General features: G+C 55.3%; 1 protein-coding gene across 5 annotated transcripts; it reads right to left on the bottom strand.

Annotated features, from left to right (window-relative positions):
* Positions 1-5,663: 5,663 nt before the first annotated feature.
* TXN2 (thioredoxin 2) lies at positions 5,664-16,709 on the bottom strand. Of its 5 annotated transcripts, XM_070254044.1 has the most exons (5): positions 16,446-16,709; positions 15,400-15,662; positions 13,492-13,615; positions 6,392-6,513; positions 5,916-5,948 (listed from the first exon to the last, which is right to left on the bottom strand). In XM_070254044.1, the coding sequence occupies exons 2-4, from the start codon at positions 15,660-15,662 to the stop codon at positions 6,400-6,402; spliced, it is 501 nt and encodes a 166-aa protein (XP_070110145.1). In that variant the 5' UTR covers positions 16,446-16,709; the 3' UTR covers positions 5,916-5,948; positions 6,392-6,399. The 5 variants fall into 5 exon arrangements, with proteins under 5 accessions (XP_023487639.1, XP_070110143.1, XP_014592299.1 ...); XM_023631871.2 differs by having other exon boundaries at positions 5,664-6,513; XM_070254042.1 differs by having other exon boundaries at positions 5,664-6,513; positions 15,400-15,715; positions 16,446-16,656.
* Positions 16,710-18,243: the final 1,534 nt, after the last annotated feature.

The following is an 18,243-nucleotide window of genomic DNA, read 5'->3' on the forward strand; positions in this document are numbered from 1 at the left end:
CCCATCCAATACGACTGGTGTCCTTATAAGAAAACGAAATTTGGACACACAAAGAGACACGAAGGATGCGCTGGCGCAGAGGAAGGACCCTGGGAGGACACAGCGAGAAGGTGGCCTCTGCAAGCCAAGGAGAAAGCAAACCCGCTGACACTTCTTTTTTAAATTTAGTTTTTAATTTTTTTTAAAGATTTTATTTTTCCTTTTTCTCCTCAAAGCCCCCTGGTACATAGTTGTGTATTTTTAGTTGTGGGTCCTTCTAGTTGTGGCATGTGGGACGCCACGTCAGCATGGCCTGATGAATGGTGCCATGTCCACGCCCAGGATTCAAACTGGCAAACCCGGGGCCGCTGAAGCGGAGCTCGAGAGATTAACGACTCAGCCACTGGGCCGGCCCCTTACACCTTGATCTTGGACTTCCAGCCCTGAGAACTGTGAGAAATAAATTTCTGTTGGTCAATCCACCCAGTCTATGGCACTAATACGCATGCCTAGAAACGTTTGATAGGATGCTTGCCACATAACAGCTCTGTGCTCCGCCATTGCATTCACCATCTCATGTCCGTCTCTCCACCATGAGGAGGTACTCTCCTCCCATTTCAGAGATGAAGAAAACTGAGACTTGGCTAGTGAGGGAGGGCTAGGATTGGAACCAGGTCTAGGTGACTCCAAGGCCCCATTCAAAGCTTACCTCCAGCTCCCTCAGTGGGGGACCCTCGGCCTCCTGCATCCCAGCCTCCCTCTTTAGATGGATCATGTACATACTTTCCCATGTCTGTGCCTTTGCACATACTGTTCCCTCGGCCCGGAATGCTCTTCCCACTGCTTGCCTCTCAGGCCCAGTCCTATTCAATTCTTCAAAACAAACCCCTTGTTGAACGTCACCTCCTCTCTGTGGTTCACCTGCCAGCTCCGGCTGACCACGGCTCTTCAGGGCTTCCCATCATTCTGCACGTTATCATCAGGATGGTAATGCTCCCTGTCCTGCTGTGGCATTGATGCTCTCGGTTGTCTTGATGAGTCTGCTGTGAGCTCCTTGAGGGTGGGGGCTGTGTCCTCCTCTGCTTGGAATTCCTAAAGCCTAGGACCCACAGCCCCAGAGCGGCACTCACAGACACCAGCTGGCTGAGGTGATGGTTGGGCTGGAGACACTGTTCCAGCCTCAGGAGTAGATCCTGAGCAGAGAGAACCTCCTCGCTCGAGCCAGCGGCCAGAGCCGGGGAAGCAGAGAAGAGAGAGAGGCCCGGAGTCTGCACTCTTGGCGTCAGAAGAGCCATCCTTTGACCCTCCTGGGGCAGCCCAGTGTGGCAAATTGGGAGGGAGAGGGGACGGGGTCAGCCCATCCTGGGCCCGTTTCCCAGGGTGTGTCTTGGGCATGTCACACCACCTCTCTGGGCCTCAGTTTCCTCATACATGAAATGGGAACAGTTTGTACCTCAGGTAGGTGTTAAGAGGGTTGGATGTGGGTGTGGCATTGGCACTGTGGGGCACAAAGGGATCAGTGCTGGACTGCCTCCTTGCTGGGAGGTTGAGGGATGCAGCAGACCAGAGATAGACAGCTGCTTGCCTGTGGTCACCCAGGAAGCTGGCTGAAGGTGGGGAACCAGCTCACCGCCAATTAACTATTAGTGGCTGTGTAGCAGCATTGTCCTAGCTCACAGGAGGTCTCCCATCGGTGGCAGTGGCGGCATGTGGACGGCTGGATTGGAGGCTGAGTGAGAGGGCCGTCAGATGTGGCCAGGAGGCATGGAGAACAGAGGACTCAGGGTGAGTTCCAGTGGGCATTCTCCAAGGGTGAGGTCACCACCTCCAGCTCCCCGGGTGCCTGAGCCATGGGCACCAATGAGCCAGCCCTGGAGCAGGAGGGGGCGGTGGCAGGGACCAGGGCCAGGACGCAGAGCCAAATACACAGCTTGGTACAATGACAGGCCTGTCCCATGGTGAGGTGCTGGGGCCCTTATCTCGGGAAGCCTGGTGTTTCCCGTTTAAGACATAGCTTAGTTCAGGGGAAGCTGAGGGGGGTAGAGCAATGTGATGGGTGCTTCCTGAGCTCCCACTAGGCACCACAATGCTTCTACACGCTTCCCAGTTTGATCCTCACGATGGCCTAATTCGGTAGGGATTGCTCTTGGCTCCAGTTTGCAGAGGGTGCAATTGAGGCTCAAAATGATGAAAAACCTTGTCCTAAAGGGAAAGCGGTATAGGTAATGGGTAAGAATCTAGAGACTTTGGAATTAAATACATCTGAGTTCAGATCCAGACTTTGACACTTTTTTTGTTTTTTGTTTTTGCTGAGGAAGAGTAGCCCTGAGCTAACATCTGTTGCCAATCTTCCTTTATTTTATATGTGGGTCACCACCACAGCATGGCTGATGAGTGGTGTAGGTCCACACCTGGAAGCCTGCTGAATTTGACTGCTACACCACGGGGCCAGCCCAACTTCGACACTGTTGATGCCAAGTTAATTAAACTCTCGGCCTCAGTTTCCTTGTCTGTAGAATGGCGAGAATGATAGTCCCTGCCTCTCGGGGTTGTTTAAGACTCAGCAAGATGGTACATGTAACATGCACTCAGCGAGTGCTAGCCATCATCGTCCCCATTTTACTGATGTGACAACTGAGCCTCAGAATGGGGAGGCAACTTGCCCACAACCACACAACTCGTGGGTGGCAAGGTCTGGGCGTGAACCCAGATCTGATTCTTCCTGCCCTACCTACACCACCATGGAGTGGCCGGGGGAGGCCCCCAGCTTCCAAAAGGCTGTGAGGAGGTGGCTGCAGACGTGAGGCTCCTTGGAACAACCAGTGGCTCAGATTTCCTGCAGAGCCATGGAGGTGAGCCCTGGGGACTGGGTCAGGGTCACACCCGCAGCTGGTGTTCCGGGCAGCAGAGAGGAACTGCGGCATCAGGCCTGGAAGCCTTGTCTGTGGCTCAGCATCCTGGCCGCTGCCACCATTGTTCTCTGCTCCCTCCCAGCCCAGGGCCTGCACGTTAGGGATTTCCGGCAGCCTGGCCAGAACCACCTTCACTTTCCTGAGAAGCTTTCCCCAGGTGGCTGGGGTGGGGGCTGAGCTGGACCCGGCCCTCACTGGGCAGGGACTGCTGGGAAGGGCATTGGCCACAGCACCGTCCACATCCCCTTGGCCGGACAGGTCCTGGCCCCGGAGACTGCTCTTCTCAGAGACACAGCGCCCTCCTCTCTTACCTCTCCTGGAGCCCAGGGGAGAACGGGCCGTGACTCATTTTCATTTTAGGGCTGGCTAAAGGCAGGACACGTGCCTTCAAGTCTCCATGACAAACAGGCTGTGACCTGAGCAAGTCACCCCCTCCCCGTGCCCTCATGGGGGAGACTGGAGGAAACTCAAGGTCCCCTCACACTCGGACATCAGTTCAGGAGTGATCCGCAGCCCCGTGCTCTGCTGTCTTCGAGCACAAGCTTCTTGAGGGGATGGTCAGTTTCCCTCCCATGTTCCGTATGTTTAGAAGGAACCCAGGTTGGTGGCCACCATTCATTCATCCAAATGCTTCTGAGACCTGCTAATGCTCTGGGAGGGTGAGCAGTCCTCATTGGAGCAGCTTCTCAGCCATCCCACTGACCTCACTCTGCGCTCATCTCCTCATCTGGGAAATGGGCAGAAGCCTGCCTGGCAGAGCAGTGGTGGGATTACAGCGGAGAACTCAGGTAAAGAGGCCAGCACAAGGAATCCAAGCTTCCAGCCCTGCTTCCCGCCTCCAGGCCAGCTGGATATAGCCAGCGTCAGGGGAATGCGTAGAAGCCACCCCCCAGGGCGTCTTGGGGCTGAGGGGCAGCCTGTGGCTGTGCCCCCTTTCCCATGCTTTCAGCAGGTGTCTTTGCTTCAGAGGGGCTGGGGCTGGTCCGCCTGCCCCCCAGCAGGACCACCAGGCCCTGTAGCTTCACTGCCAACCCCTCAAAGGGCGACAGCGGGCCTGACGATGCAGAGCCAGCAGCGTCCTGGTGAGGTCAGCGCCATGGAATTAGTCAAACAGGATCACCCTGAAGATTCAGTGCTCAGCCAGTGACTCACGCTGTGAACAGCCTCATGGGCAGTGACTGCCAACCTGGGATGGCAGTGGCCGCGAGATCGCCTCGCCCCGCAGCACACCTTTTAAGGAGAGGAGCTTGGGGCGGCGCAGGGGCCCTACCCTGGCCCCGAGGCATCTGCCAGCCTTTCTCTACACCCACGCAGGGCAGAGAGGCCAGACCCCCCACCTGGGTTCAAATCTGGCATCATCGCTTTTTAGACATGACCTTGGGCAAGTCAATTTCTCTGAACCGGTTTCTTAACTTGTGATATGGAATAACGCTTGTCTCATCAGAGAGGAATTAAATGAAGTAATGTTTATAGAAAGTGCCTGGCAAAGGGCACCTTTTAAGGAGTGCGGTGGGGTACAGTGGAAAGGACGCGGGCTCCGGAGGCAGGGTGCCCCAGCTCTGAACTCCAGCCCTACCCCTTACTCGCTGGGTGTCCTTGAAAGTTACTCCACCTCTGCATCGGGGCCTCTTCTGTAAAGTGAGCCGACACCACTGCCTTGTCTGCTAGTTGTGGGATTAAAACCATACCCTACATTTTGTAAGATGACAGGGGAGGTGCAGGAGAGGGGCCAGCCTGCCTGACCTTGAACCCCAGCCCAGGTGCCTGCGGGCGTCATGATCTTGGACAAGGTCCCCCACCTCTCCCATTGAGTCTCTTGTGCAAAAGGGAATGATGCTGCGAATGCTTACCTTGTGGGGCTGCTGTGGGGCGAGGTGCTTAGAACAGCACCTGGCCCCCAGGAAGTGCCCTCTGAGCACTGGCTGCTAGTATTCACCGTATCCACAGCTCTCGGCCTTTCTCTACTAATGCCAGCTGTGGTCTCTGAGGCCACAGGCCCTGCTTCGGAGCAAGCCAGCTGTCCTGCATCAGTCACAGCAGCCCTCGCAAGGCAGGGCGGGGGCGGACCTCTCAAAGACCCCAGAGTAACTCAGGCAGTTCCAACAGGAGCAGTGAACCACTGAGAACGCACACAGCAGTGGAGATGGCATCCCAGGGCCAAGGGGAAGGGTGCCAGGACACCCCAGCTGTCGAGCACCCACAGCTTCCAGGAAGCTGGCACTTCAGCTGGGCAACCAAGCCAATGGGCAGCTGGGCCCCAGGAAAGAGATGAAGGGTTGGCTTCCCCGGCCGGCAGGCCTGGTCTGCCTCGCACCCATGGCCAAGAGGAGCTGGGCACAAGAAGGGGCGGAGAGCCTGGCCCCAAGGTGCAGGAGTCCTACAGCATACACAGGAAGTATAACTGGGCTCCCTCGGGGGGGCCAGGCTTCCTGCAGGAGCGGCTTCGCAGCAGTCAGCACAGAGGAAGTCCCAGAAGGATGACAGGGATGGGCTGTAAGAGCCAGGCCACAGAGGCAGCTAGGTCTGGGTAGAAACCCCGGCTCTGCGCCCCGTGAGCCTGTGTCCTCATCTGCATATAGGAACAACAAGCACTCTCTCGCCTGACTTGTGCGCAAAGGTGTCCCCAGGACAGCAGCCACCACTGACACACAGTAACAGCGGGGCTGGTGAAGGGCAAGAGGGTGGCGGAGTCAGAGGAGGAAACAGTGACAGCAGCCCGGCCTGGGAAGGGGTCACCAGTGCTCCCAGAGCCCGGACAGAAGGGAAGCTGTCGACAGCACAAAGCCTGGTTTTATTGGTCCGGTGTGTTCACAGTGAGCCCTCCTGCTCAGAGAACTGAAGGGCCCGCTAAGGGTGAGGGAGGGTGGCGTCTCGAGTATTCCCGAGTCAGGGGTCTGAAGGACTCCCCCAGCCCAACGTGCGCTGGCGGCCACGTGCCTGGGAAAAGGGAGGCGGCTCTTGGCGGGGTGGAGGCTACGGGGTAATTTAGTGCGGGGCCCAGGGTCTGTTCTTCACAGCAGGAGGTAGAAGGGATCACATAAAGTTCTTTATTACAGACCTACAAAAAACGAGAGAATTATATATTACTCTCACTTGTTTGGGTTTCTTTTTTCCTTCTTTTTCTTTTTATAAAATAGCAGCAGGGAAGAAAAATGCAGGAGGCAGAGGAGCCAGGTGCTGGGGTTCACTCAGAAGGGGCCAGGGAGACAGGACCACCACAGGCAGGCCCAGGCTGTCTCCGAGCATCCTGGGAGAACGCCACTAGCCGTGGAGGGAGCGGAGAGAGTGGGTGCAAAGGCGGCTGTGCCCAGGTCCGCGGCAGCACCATCCCTCCGCGCCCACCCTGGCTGGGAGCACTCAAAGCTCCATGTTTGGGGGCCTGGTCTCTAAGCAAGGGCCCACGGGCAGAAGGGAGGAGGCAGCAAGGGCTGGCACAGAGGGGCTAGGAGTTTCTTAGGTCCCCCCTGGGACCACTGGGGCCTAGGCGGGCAGGACTCTTCCCTGCTGCTCAGCCAATCAGCTTCCTCAGGAAGGCCTCCAGCTGGTCTTCATCCTTGATGCCCACAAACTTGTCCACCACGTCCCCATTCTTCATGGCCAGCACAGTGGGCACAGCGGACACCTACGTGGAGGGGACAAGGGAGGCCAATCACTTAGAGGTGAACTCTTCTCACCCGCCATTCCCAGGCTCAGTGGAGGAGGCTGGTGGCTCCTGCAGGGCAGTGGCTGTCCAGAGCCACAGCCGGGCCCCTCCCTCGGCGCAGGGCACTGCAGGCCCACCCCCTGAAGAAACCTCTCCATGCGGGCTCCCAGCAGCACCCTTCCTCCCCCAACCACGTGACTGACTCCCCGCCCAGTGGTCTGGCTGCAGTGAAGGGAGATTAAAATAACCCACGCAGCTGCAGGCCAGGGCTGGGGGCAGGGAGGGGCTGAGGAGCCAAGAGACCTTCCCCAAGGGGCAGCCTGGCACAAGGGGACCAGGAGATGTGAGTCTGAATCCTGGCTTTGCCACTCACTAGCTGGGGACCTTGGCCAGGTCATGCCACCTTAGGAGCCTCAGTGCCCTCATCTTAAAACAGGCAACATGGTATCCATCATGAGGGCTTAGAATAGGGATTACACGACCGTATGTAGAGCTGGTGGGGCGGGGGGCGGTGCTCGGGCTCTGCAGCAGCTGGCCAAATCTTGGCCGCTCTGGGCACACCTGTTCACCTCACCAGCAAAGCGGAGACACCAGCGTCCGTACAGGAGAGGGGATGGGGGGCTGGATGAAGTAATGCACTCAGGCTCTGCACAGCACCCCCGCCTGGCAGGGCCACCAACAGTGTTAGAACTGACACGGTGCCTGGGACACAGCGCCATGTCAAAGTCTAACGCAGGGCCCCACATGAGCTACCTGAGCTCACTGCCGTGATGCTAGCAGCGCCCAGAAATTCACTGATTTGTACTGGACGGTGTGGGAGGAGCCATATAGGATCTGATGTTTATTTATTGGGGGTGGGGGGCTGGACATTCTTGGCCTATGAAGCATTTTCTCAAGCTCCCTCAGGGGACCTGTAGAGATGACATGGGTTGTAAAGGAGGCCCACAGCCTGCTCTGGCTTCACACGTTCTCTGCTGCCTGGGCTCCCTGCCTGGCATTCATGGGCATTTGAAAAACTGTACAAACAGAACAAGATAAACACAGACTTCTCTTACACACAACTGAACTACAAAGTAACAAAAGTGATTTACACAAACATACCAGGTACTCAGTCTCCTGAGTGCCTTCCTGCCATGAGTCATCTTGGGAGGCCGGACTTAAGCTTTAGAATGTTCAAACGGTGCACGGCGGTTACAGAACAAAGAACCGCGGGCCAGATGGCCGGGTCCCATCTCAGGGATGGGCCAGCGCTCATGCTCCGACTCTGTGGGGCAGGCCTTGCAGCCCTCTCCTAAGGGGCTTTGGGGACAGACACAGCAGGGAAGACGACACACTCCCCACCATTGTTAGTGCCTTCAGGCCCTTCCAGGACTGCCCTGGGCTGATGGGGGTGGCAGCTTGACACACTTCCCACAGGGAACGTGCAGGCAGACCCATCTGGCAGTGGGCTGACCACACGGATCACTGCTCATTGCCCCACAGCTGGCTCCCGTCCTGGTCATTCTTGACTCTGGCATGGGGGGTGGTGTGAAGAGCGAGGGTCCGGCACACGTGCAGTTTCCAGGCACGCAGGGCCCTGACAAGCTCCCCAGACAAGCTCGCTCTGGGATGCCCCAGTCACTTGAGGCGCGGCGGGCCGGTGCGTGCTTTGTTCTCTCTCGCCCTCTAGCGGTCTGTGATGGCAGCGGCCCCAAATCCAGCCACTCGCATCTGAGGCACAAAGACCAAGTGCTAACAGTTCCACCCTGCACTTCCTGGGTCCCGCCCGGGCCTGTTTCTTTAACTGAAATCAAAGCTGCACGCACTGTACGCGACGTCGTCCTGTGCACGTGTCCTCTAAGCGGGACTCCACGCCCACCAAGGCAGCATGGACTGGACTTGGTTTTCCTCAAGAGCTCCAGGGGAGTCCCATCACAATCACACTGTGTAAACTCACACACGTGATTGCACACGCAGACCATGCTGCACCCGGGCGCACAGGAGACACGCCGCCACGACTGTGTTTTCATGAGAACCAAGGTCGAGGCATTGCTGATCAAGGGCGGTCTTTGAAGTTTGAGCCTGGACACCCATACACACTCACTCTCACACACACACACACACACACACACACACACACACACACAGCCTCGGGCTAGCCAGAAGCTGGATTTCCCAGGACATTGCAGGGATCCCTGGGCTGTGACTGGACTTCCCTCACCCGAGGAAGAGGACGTGGTTTTGCTGTTTCTGAGTTTGGCTCAGCCATCAGGAGGGGCTGGTGCCTGGAAACACTGCCTTAAATGGAAGCGCCTAGGTCCTCGGCACATTCTTCTGGAATGGTGATTTAAGTGTAAGAGGGGCAGTGGTGGAGCAAGAATTCAGCTTCCCTTCAAGTCTGGCGGCACTGAGGGAACTGAGAGGCCGGAGAAAAGACGAAGAGATGTGCTAGGATGTGCTGCATCTCCTCCTGCTCCTTGAGGCCACCTGGGGCCTCCTGTGCTTGGCTGAAGACCCTGAGAGCTCAGGGCAGGGGCTGTACGTGTGCACGGTCTCTTCCCGCTACCTTGCAGCCCACCCGCCCGCACAGCCACTGAACTCAGCGTGCCTGCCAAGTCTTCTGTCTCACCCCACTTTCCTTCACTTGTGAGCTGTTAAGGACCTGTCAAGGGACAGGCGCAGTGCTAGCTGTCACAGGAGACTGGCAACCTCCTCCTCGGCTAATTGCAGAACGAATGCAAAGGAAAAAAATCACCGTCACCCCGGATGCCACATACTGAGTGCTTTTTAAGTGACACTGACCTCTTGCGTATGCCGTCTCATAAATTCTTGCCTCAAGATGGGATCATTTTCGAGATGGGAAGACTGAGGCTCGAAGGCCGAGTGACTACATGGTGGGGCTGCCATGGGAAACAAGATCTGTCTGACTTTGCTGTCTGTGACACCACACTGTGCTGTACCTCGGCCCAAGAGGAAGGAACTGGAGATAAACAGAGTTCCAGCAGGGCGAGGAAGATGTGGGGAAACACTGAAAAGATTTCACGTTTCAAATGAGAAACACCAAATGCTTTGTAAAAAAGCTTTTCGATACAGGAGGGATCTTGGAAAAACTATTATTGAAAAAAATCAAATCCAACTATGACATTCTGGAAAAGGTGGAGCACAGGGGATTTTCAGGACGGTGAAACCCTTCTGTATGATACCGTAATGGTGGACACATGTCACTACCCATTTGTCCAAACCCATGAAGTGTACACAAGAGGGAGCCTCAGGTCGGAGGAGCCAGCGGGAGCCCCCTGGAAGGGCCACCCAGGCTTCTGAACTTGTGCTTCTTGGTGTTGGGTCCCCGACTCCCTGCGGTGGCGTCACCTGGAAGCTTGTTAGAAATGCAGAATCTTGGGCCCTTCCTGGACCTACGGAATCACAACCTGCCGTAACACTATCCGAGGTCCTACGCATGTGTGAGAAGCACTGACTTAGAACACTCCCCAACAGGGGGATGTGGGAATGACCGGAGGACTGTGCATTCCAGCTAGGAGGTGTTATTCAATGAACTGTCTATGAGGTTATATGGAACATTAAAAAGAAAAAAACTCAAATAAAAAATCCAAACGAGTTCCTCCCAATGTTGACAGTGGCTGTGTGTGGATGGCAAGATTACAGGTGACTTATCCCCTTTTTGTTACTTGGCTGTTTTTCTAATGCTTTTTAAAGGGCCTTCTTCTATAAGATGAGAAAATAAAAGGCTAGCAGCTCCCATTGTGAGGTCAGAAGCAGAAGGCCCAGGGGAAAGCATAAGAGGATCAAGGGTTCGCATACTGATCCCCTCTTTCCCCTCAGCTGGCAAGGTGCGAACGCTCAGGAAACACCCAGCCATTCAGCAGGAACCCGAGGAGATGGGACAGCAGAGCTGTTCACTCAGCCAAGCCAGGCCAGCTCGGAGTCTGGGGTATGGACACTGAAAACTCAAGGCCCTGGACAACCGGCCCCTCCTTCCCTCTCCTTTGGGAGACCGTGAAATCCTCGGGTGGCAGTTGACTGAAGCATAAAGCGTGGTGAGAGGGGAGAGCAGTTGTGGTGAGGAACGAGACTCACCCTGAGGGTGTGTGCTGGGCATGGGGGACGTCAGGAGAGCTGGGGAGAGGCGCCTAATTCCCGGAATATAATTTAAAGCAGTTTCTCCAACCAGTTCATCCAGCATTTGGAAAAGGAGGAAGCCGTCCCAGGAGGTACTGTGGATCTCTTAGCTGAACCCTCAGGCTTTCCTCCAAAAGAAGAGGTGTGAAGGAAGGGGGGGAGGGGTCAGGAAGCAACCCTGCTGGAGCTTCCTAAGCCCTGCAATGACCTCAGCCCACAGCTTGGCAAAACCTGGAGGCCGGGACCAGGTGACATGAGCCCAGCAGCCCTGAGGTCTTCTGTGTGACCCGCACACTATCTGGACAGTGGACAGAAGGAGAAGGAGAGAGAAGATCCTACAAGAGGACCCCCAAACGCACACCTGCTGGGCTTAACCACAGGACTGTAGTGCCCAGCCCTCCATCCCCAGGCTCCCTGGAATACAGGCGGGGACCGTCTCAGGAATTCTCACCACCCATGTGACCGCTCTTGGCAGGAACTGGGTTATTCTTCTTTGCATCCGTGACAGTTACCCGAGTTCCTGGAACATGGTTGGCACTTGGGGCGTGTCTGCTCAAGTTCCACTGGCTGAGGCTGAAGCTGTGGTGCTGGGCAGTGCCGGGAGGGAGCCTAAGACACCTTAAGCCTGCCCATCTCCCTGGGGATGCCCAGCAGTAGCGCCAGCCCTCAGCTCACCCCAGAAGGCCATGCCCTCACCCCTGCAGCTGCTGCGATCCTCTGGGGGAGGGATGGACACACAGGGAAAGCTGGGGGGCATCTAAATGGTCAGACAAGTGTCCCCTTGACTGAGCGATCAGTGGGAGAGCTTGTGAGGAAAACAGCAAGTCATCCCTCCCCACCAACCTGTAAGCAGCCCTCGGTCACCCTGTGCTGTGGACAGTCTTTGAGAATGTCCCCTCAACCATCTGCAGGAGCCATCGGTGGTCTGCGCCCCCTGCATCTGTTTCCTTTGCCTCTGCTCACGGCAGCCTGACTTTCCTTTGGCTGATCACTCCCAGCCCCAGCTCTACGAGCAGCCAGCCTGTGCTCACACCCCCCACCCCCGCCCCACTTCCTGCCATGGAGAGTGGCTGGAGGATGGGCATCTCTGCTTGACCTGGTCTAGTGAGAGTTGAGCCTGGACTTCCCCACTCGGAGAAAGAAAGAGGCCCCCTCTCTCAGTCACTTGTTACCCGCAAGAAGGGAGGGGTGGAGGTTCACTCTGGCCAGATCCAGATATTTCAAGAGAACCACAAATCTAGACTTTCACGTGAAATCTTCTGAGTTTTAAATATCAGCATCTGGTCTGGTATTTAAAAAAGAATATGTTGACGGGCAGACCAAACATGTCAGTGAGCCAGATATGGCCGCCAGGCCAGCAGGTGCAACCCTGGCTCTGTAACAACGCTATCCTCAGCATGGCTATCCAGACCTTTCCAATCTGGCCGCAGTCGGCTTTCCCAGCTGCTTGTCCTCTCACTCCTTGCTCAACCCTTCCCTCCAGCCATCCAGCCACAACAGACCTTTCCCCTTTCTCCAACTACAATGGTCTCCAAGGCCCAGAGGAGGCCCCCAGACCCCACACATCTCCTGCTCCTCTTCCTCCAGCATACTCTGTTCCAGGCACACAGGCCCTGTTAGTCTGTGAGCAAACCCGTGAGACCCTGACCTCAGGGCCTTTGCATTTGATGTCAGCTCTGCCTAGATCACTCTTCCAAAGAGCTACATGGCCCATTCCTTACTCCCTCCAGGTCTTTGCTCAGAGGTCAGCTTCTCAGCAAGGCCTTCCCTGGCCCACCCTTTTAAACACAAGACCCTCCCCAGCCCCTGGCTCAGCACTCCCACCGCTTCTTCCTGATTTATTTTTCCCCATAGCACTTACTATCTAAAACAGGGATTAGCAAACTATGGCCCACAGGCCAAACCCAGCCTGCTGCCTGTTTTTTAAATAAACTTTTACTGACACAGAGCCATGCCCATTTGTTTACATACCGTCTATGGCTGCTTTAATGCTACAATAACAGCTCAGTATCTGCAAGAGACCAGTGCCCTGCAAAGCCTCAAATATGCACCGCCTGGTCCTTTAGAGAAAGTTTGCTGACCCCCAGCCCAAAATACTAGAACACAGGCTCCACGAAGGCAGGGACTCTGTCAGCTTTGGTCACTGCCATATCCTCAGCACCTGGCATTTCAGGGACTCTGAATAAATATCGCTGAATGAATGCACAAGCCAATGAAACACATGAGGCCACCTCGCGTCTCTGTGTATGCCAGGCTCTCAGCCCTGCCTTCTCCGTGCATCCTGCACGGCTCGGCTCAGGGCCTCCCTCTAAGGTGAAGCACTCCCCGTCCCCCCACCCGACCCAGGCCGCCCTCCCCCTTTCAGGAACAATCAGTCCCTTCCTCCTTTGTGCGTCTCTTCCCTCAGCACGTCTCACCCTACGTTGCGATGATCTGTCTCCCTGAGAGCTGCCTGAGGTCAAGGAGCCCATCTTATTTGTGCCAGAACCACGAATGCCTGGTGCACTGGAGGGCTCACAAACGACTGTTGACTGAACATGTGGGTGGACGCACCCCCGAGTGAAGGATGCACCAATGTCCCGAGACTCAGGGAATGACCTGTGTTTTGGGTCAGACATTCCACTTCATAAGGTGGTGGAGAAGAGAGACAAGTGGCCCACAGGATCAATGGAGTCAATTGTGCAAAGTGCTCTGAACTCCTGAGATCCCTAGAAAAAACCAAGACCCACCCCCTTCACCTTACTGACTACCTCGTAGTCCCCAAGACATCTCCTGCGCCAGCTTCTGCAGCCCCGGGCATCCCCACCAGCTGCCCTGTGGCAGTCTCCTGCCAATCCATACCTCATACTCTATGGCGAGGTCTGTGTGGTCGTCAATATCCACTTTGGCCATCACCACCTTTCCATGCTGCTTGGCCACCATCTTCTCTAACCTTGGCCCCAGGATCTTGCAGGGACCACACCACCTTGGAAGGGGAGAAAGGGAGCAACCTGTCATAAGAGCACTGAACAATCCAGCTGTGGTCTCCCCAGAACCCTCCCTTTCTGAGGGACCTTTTGCCCCTATTACCTCTGTTTACAGTGTTTGACCATTAACCTGTAGTGCTGACACACCAAATGGTAATGCCAGGAGACTCTGCCACTTGGCAATTTCCACAGGTCCTGGACTTTTAAACACTGGCCTCAACATAAGACTCTTATAAAGGCTATTTCACTTATTTCAATAGATCTAAAAAAATATACTGTCCTATAGAAGACTATGGGTCTCGAAGTTAAAAGGTTTGGTTTAAAGAGAGGCTCCTCACTGACCAGCTGACTGTTTTGGGGCCTCGGTTTCCTCACTTGAAGAAGAGCGACTATGCCTCTCACGGCGGTGATGAGAAATCCACTAAGGCAACGTGGATAAACACGGTCCGTAAGCTGCACTTACGTCCAACACCTCACGGACTCAGAACCAAAGGGAGGGGGAACCAATGGCCAGGGAGTGTCTACGACACGCCAGGAACCTTCTCAGCTTTTACTGCCAGAACCCTCAACCCTGCCAAGGAAAAGAAGACACCTTCCTAAGAAACTGAGTCCCATACAAGTTAACAAACTTGTGCAAGGTCACAGAGCTGGCAGGAAGCACAGGTGGGGTTGCAACCAGGTGTCTTCTTTCAGCCCCAGGCTATTCTGTGTCAGCCCCTGTGTCAGCTGCTACCATCATAGATGCTCCCCTCTGGGTGTGAGCTCTTCAAGAACTGGCTGTCATCTCTAGGTGCCTGGCACTAAGTGAACAAACGTACACCTTGCCTACTTGTTGGAGAAGAAAATGAGGCAGTGCCCCATCGATCATTCATTTTGGAAGTCCTCTCTGGAGTGCTCACCATGCCAGGAGCACAGCAGCTCCGCTTCCAGGAACCCCTGCTTGATGACTCCTATTTTATTCTCAGCCTTTAAAACCCCTTCCATTCAGAGATTCCAGTTAATGAGCTCACAACACCTAAACACCCAGTCTGCAAGACCTTATCTCCTATTCCAAGTGAAGATAGAGAGGCACAAGGACATCACATGGCTGCCCAAGGCGACATGGTGAGTCAGAGAAAGAACGGGATAGGAAGCAAAAGAATCTGTCAGAGATTTGCTCAGAAGGCCTCCTACCTTCTAACTCAGGCCACACTGGCTCCTTCGAGAATGTCTAATTCTAAGGGGTTTGTCCAGTTTTTTGTAGCCAGGCCCCAAAGGTCTGGAAATGAAGAAGGCCAGGCTAACAATCAGAAGGCTATAGGCATTTCAACATCCCTAACACAAACTCATACGGCGCTGGAAAGAAACTCCTGCATGTACCTTGCATGCTCGGGCACCACTGCGGTGGCACTGACAACTTTTTGGCAGCCTTTCCCAGTTTTGGTGGCAAGATGCTAAAATAAAATCAACTTATCTGCAGGGCCAGGGACTGGTATACACCAAAAGCCGGATGATGTGACAGTCATATTTTTCCTGCTTTGGTCCAGGCTGAAGATGACTGAGCCATTCAGGCCAGGAGATACAGAACGTTAAGTGTTTCTCAGCACTAATTACAGCGATCTTGGAAGACTGCTTACTTGTCTGTCTCCTGCAGACTACACTCAATGCCTGGGTGTTGGCTTTACCAGTCTTTGCAATGAGTCTATGTATGAGAAGCATCAAATGTGGGACTGAGACGCAGCAGGCGCTCAATAAATACCTGAACAAGCGACACCCCAGTCTGCTGCTGACCCCCAGGACTCACTGTGCATGGAAATCCACGACCACTGGTGTCTCACTGTTGACAACTCGGTCTTGAAAGTCAGGTCCATCCTGGATGTTAAAGGTCGTCGCACAGACTCTGGTGGTGTATAGTGACCGGGCTTGGCTGGGTGTTCCTGTCAGGTCACCAGGACCGCACTGTGGGGCCGGCAGGGCCCTGGAGGTGAGCGGTCCCCACCGACCTGGACAGGGCCTCCTGGAGACGACGGAGGCCAGGAACCTCCTCAGGAGAAGTCGCTGAGCCATCTGCGAGGGGAGGAGGCAGGAAGAGCTGGGGCAGACAACACAGAGTGGATACACTAGGAAAAGAAAGGTATGTGGGAGTACTGGGGGGCTCAAGATGAAGGGCTAAAAACAAAATGCCAGGAAGTGACATACAAGATTTCTGAACTGGAGGTGAGTAGGTGAAGAATGAGAATCAACGGGAAGGAGTCGCAAACTAGAAGGACAGGAAAATTGCGGTGACAACCAAAAAGAAATCAGGATATTGGTGGAATTACAACAGGAGAAAAGGAGGCAGGAACCAGCATTTACAGAGCGCCTGCTAAGGGCCAAGTGCCTTACATCCATCATCGTCCTCCCACACCTACTTTGAGGAATTTCTATAGTATCGCTCACATTCCAGGTAAGGAATCCGGGGGTCAGGGAAGTTGGTGCCCAAAGTACCCCAACTAGTAAATGAGAGTTAACACTGGAACCCAAGGCCGCCTGCAAAGTCCTTATTCTATCACTTACTCTATTAAAAAGTGTTTTAACGGGAAATTAAGGAAAAAGGGGGTTGTTCGAGGATCCGGAAAGAGCAACCGAACAATTCAAGGAGGAACTAAGAGGTACAGGACAGGAGCGTGGGGGGAACGAAAAAAGAAGGGACGTGTGTGTGGAGGGAACCGGGGACTCGGACGCCACTAGGGACCCCGGCTCTCCGGAGGGCAGGTGCCCCCGCCCGCTCGGCCGGCACCCCGCGCAGGAACGCGCCTGCAGGGTGCCTCAGCCGCTACGCCACCGCGAACCGCCCCCACGGCGGCCTACCTCCCTGCAGCGCGAGCGGAGGGATGCACAGCCCGGCCCTCCCCGCCGGTCAAGGGCACTTCTGCGGTCACTTCCTCAGGGGAGGGCCTTTCGAAGGCCACTTCCGGGCACAGGCAGCCTGGAGCACGTTTCTCCGCAACTTGACGGAGGGCTCGGCTTTTCCGCCAATGAGAACGGTGGGGGAAGGCCCAGCGAAAGAGGCGGAGCCTCCGTGAGGGACCGGAAGAGAGGGACTTTCCGGGGAGAGACCGGAAGAGGAGGGGCGGGCCCTTGGAGGAGGGACCGGAAGAGAGGGCTGCCCTCGGGGGAGGGACCAGAAGAGGCGGGCGACCCTCGGGGAAGAGACCGGAAGAGGCGGGCAGGCCCTGGAGGAGGGTCTGGAAGAGGAGGTGGAAGGAGGCCGGGAGCGGGAGGGAGGTGCAAGAGGGAGAAAAGGGCGGGAGGGAGGTGTGGTTCCGGATTTTGCAAACTCCTGCCGCCCTATTGGTCACCCCGCGCTGCCCACCCCATTGCCTCAATGTCTTCCAAAAACTCCTGGAGGTGCTGGAAGGTTCTTTCCCCCCATTTTTCAAGTGAAGAAGTTAAGCTCCCCAAAGTCATAGTGGAGCATGACTGGGAGTCAAGAGGCCGCTTTGTGGCCCATGTCTGTCACACAGCTGTGTGACCTGGTGTTTTCGGGCAAGTCACCGTGCCCTGGGGGCTTCAGTTTCCCAAGATGTGGCACGAAGGACCAGGCTTGCATGACCCAGGCCCCTCGAGCTTGTCTCTTTGGAGCTGCTGGGGAGCTGGGCCCGGGCAAGGCCTGATGGTGGTGATACTTGGAGGGCCCACCCTGAGTGTGGCGGCCTGTGAACCTGCCTGGCCCTGGGCCTTCCTTTCACACCCTTTGTTACTGTCATGGACAACAGGCGTCTAGGCCCCTGTGTGTCCCAGGCTGGTGTCACAGCCGCCTCGTCTCCCCTGCACCCTGCACCCAGCACCTCGTGTTACAACCACTCTGGCCTCTTAGGGTTCTGTGAATGTCGGTGCCTTTTCTTCCTCCTTGCCTTTGCTGAATTTGAAATACCTCTTTCTCTCTCCACTTGGTAGAACACTTAGTCATCATCTCTTCTTTGAGCAGCATTAATTGCTTCCTTCTCTGTAGTGCTTTGTCCCTAACTCTTACAATAGCACATTGCACAGGTGTCTGTCTCTTCCACTAGACCGTATGCTCCCTGAGAGTAGGGATTTGTAGCTTTTATCTGATTCCATATGCCCAGCACTCACCTGATACAGTGCCTGGCTCACAGAGGATGTTCAATGGAGGCTTGTTAAATGAATATCTTCGGACATCTCAGGGAATGGTTGACAGTCAGAAAGGTTATGTGACTTGGTCAAGGTCATGAAGCAGGTAGATTGGCAGCGTCCCATCTCACACCTCCATTTCAGTCTACACCCCAGCCAGTGGGAACCACTTATAGTTCGAGAGTTTGCTTAAATGTCTCTGCCATCCCTGCATTTTGCAGTTGCTACTCCCTATGACTGGAATTCTTTTCCTCTACTCTCCATCTGAGAAAATGCTGCCAGATACCAGATTAGGCATTCTCTCTGGAGACCCTTGCCTGAGCCTCCCGGAGAGGGGCTAGATGTCCTTCTCTGAGCTTCCACAGCCCCTGTGCATCTAGCATTCACCACACTCAGTACTCTGTATTGTTATGTCTGTTTCTTTATTCCTCACCCTTCACTATACTGTCAGCTCCTGGGGGTTCATCTCTCTCTCTATTGCTTACCTCAGGCCTTGGTGCACCATAGTAGGTGC

This window comes from Equus caballus, chromosome 28 (genome assembly GCF_041296265.1).
Source record: "Equus caballus isolate H_3958 breed thoroughbred chromosome 28, TB-T2T, whole genome shotgun sequence".
In the NCBI taxonomy this organism is placed as follows: Eukaryota; Metazoa; Chordata; class Mammalia; order Perissodactyla; family Equidae; genus Equus; species Equus caballus.

Coding starts and splice junctions, on each gene's coding strand:
- TXN2 (XM_023631871.2), bottom strand. CDS start 15,662: ATGGCTCAGCGACTTCTCCTGAGGAGGTTCCTGGCCTCCGTCGTCTCC. Junction 13,616..15,399: donor GTCGTGGATTTCCATGCACA/GTGAGTCCTGGG, acceptor TCCCCTTCCAAG/GTGGTGTGGTCCCTGCAAGA. Junction 6,514..13,491: donor ACCTCGCCATAGAGTATGAG/GTATGGATTGGC, acceptor CCCTCCACGTAG/GTGTCCGCTGTGCCCACTGT.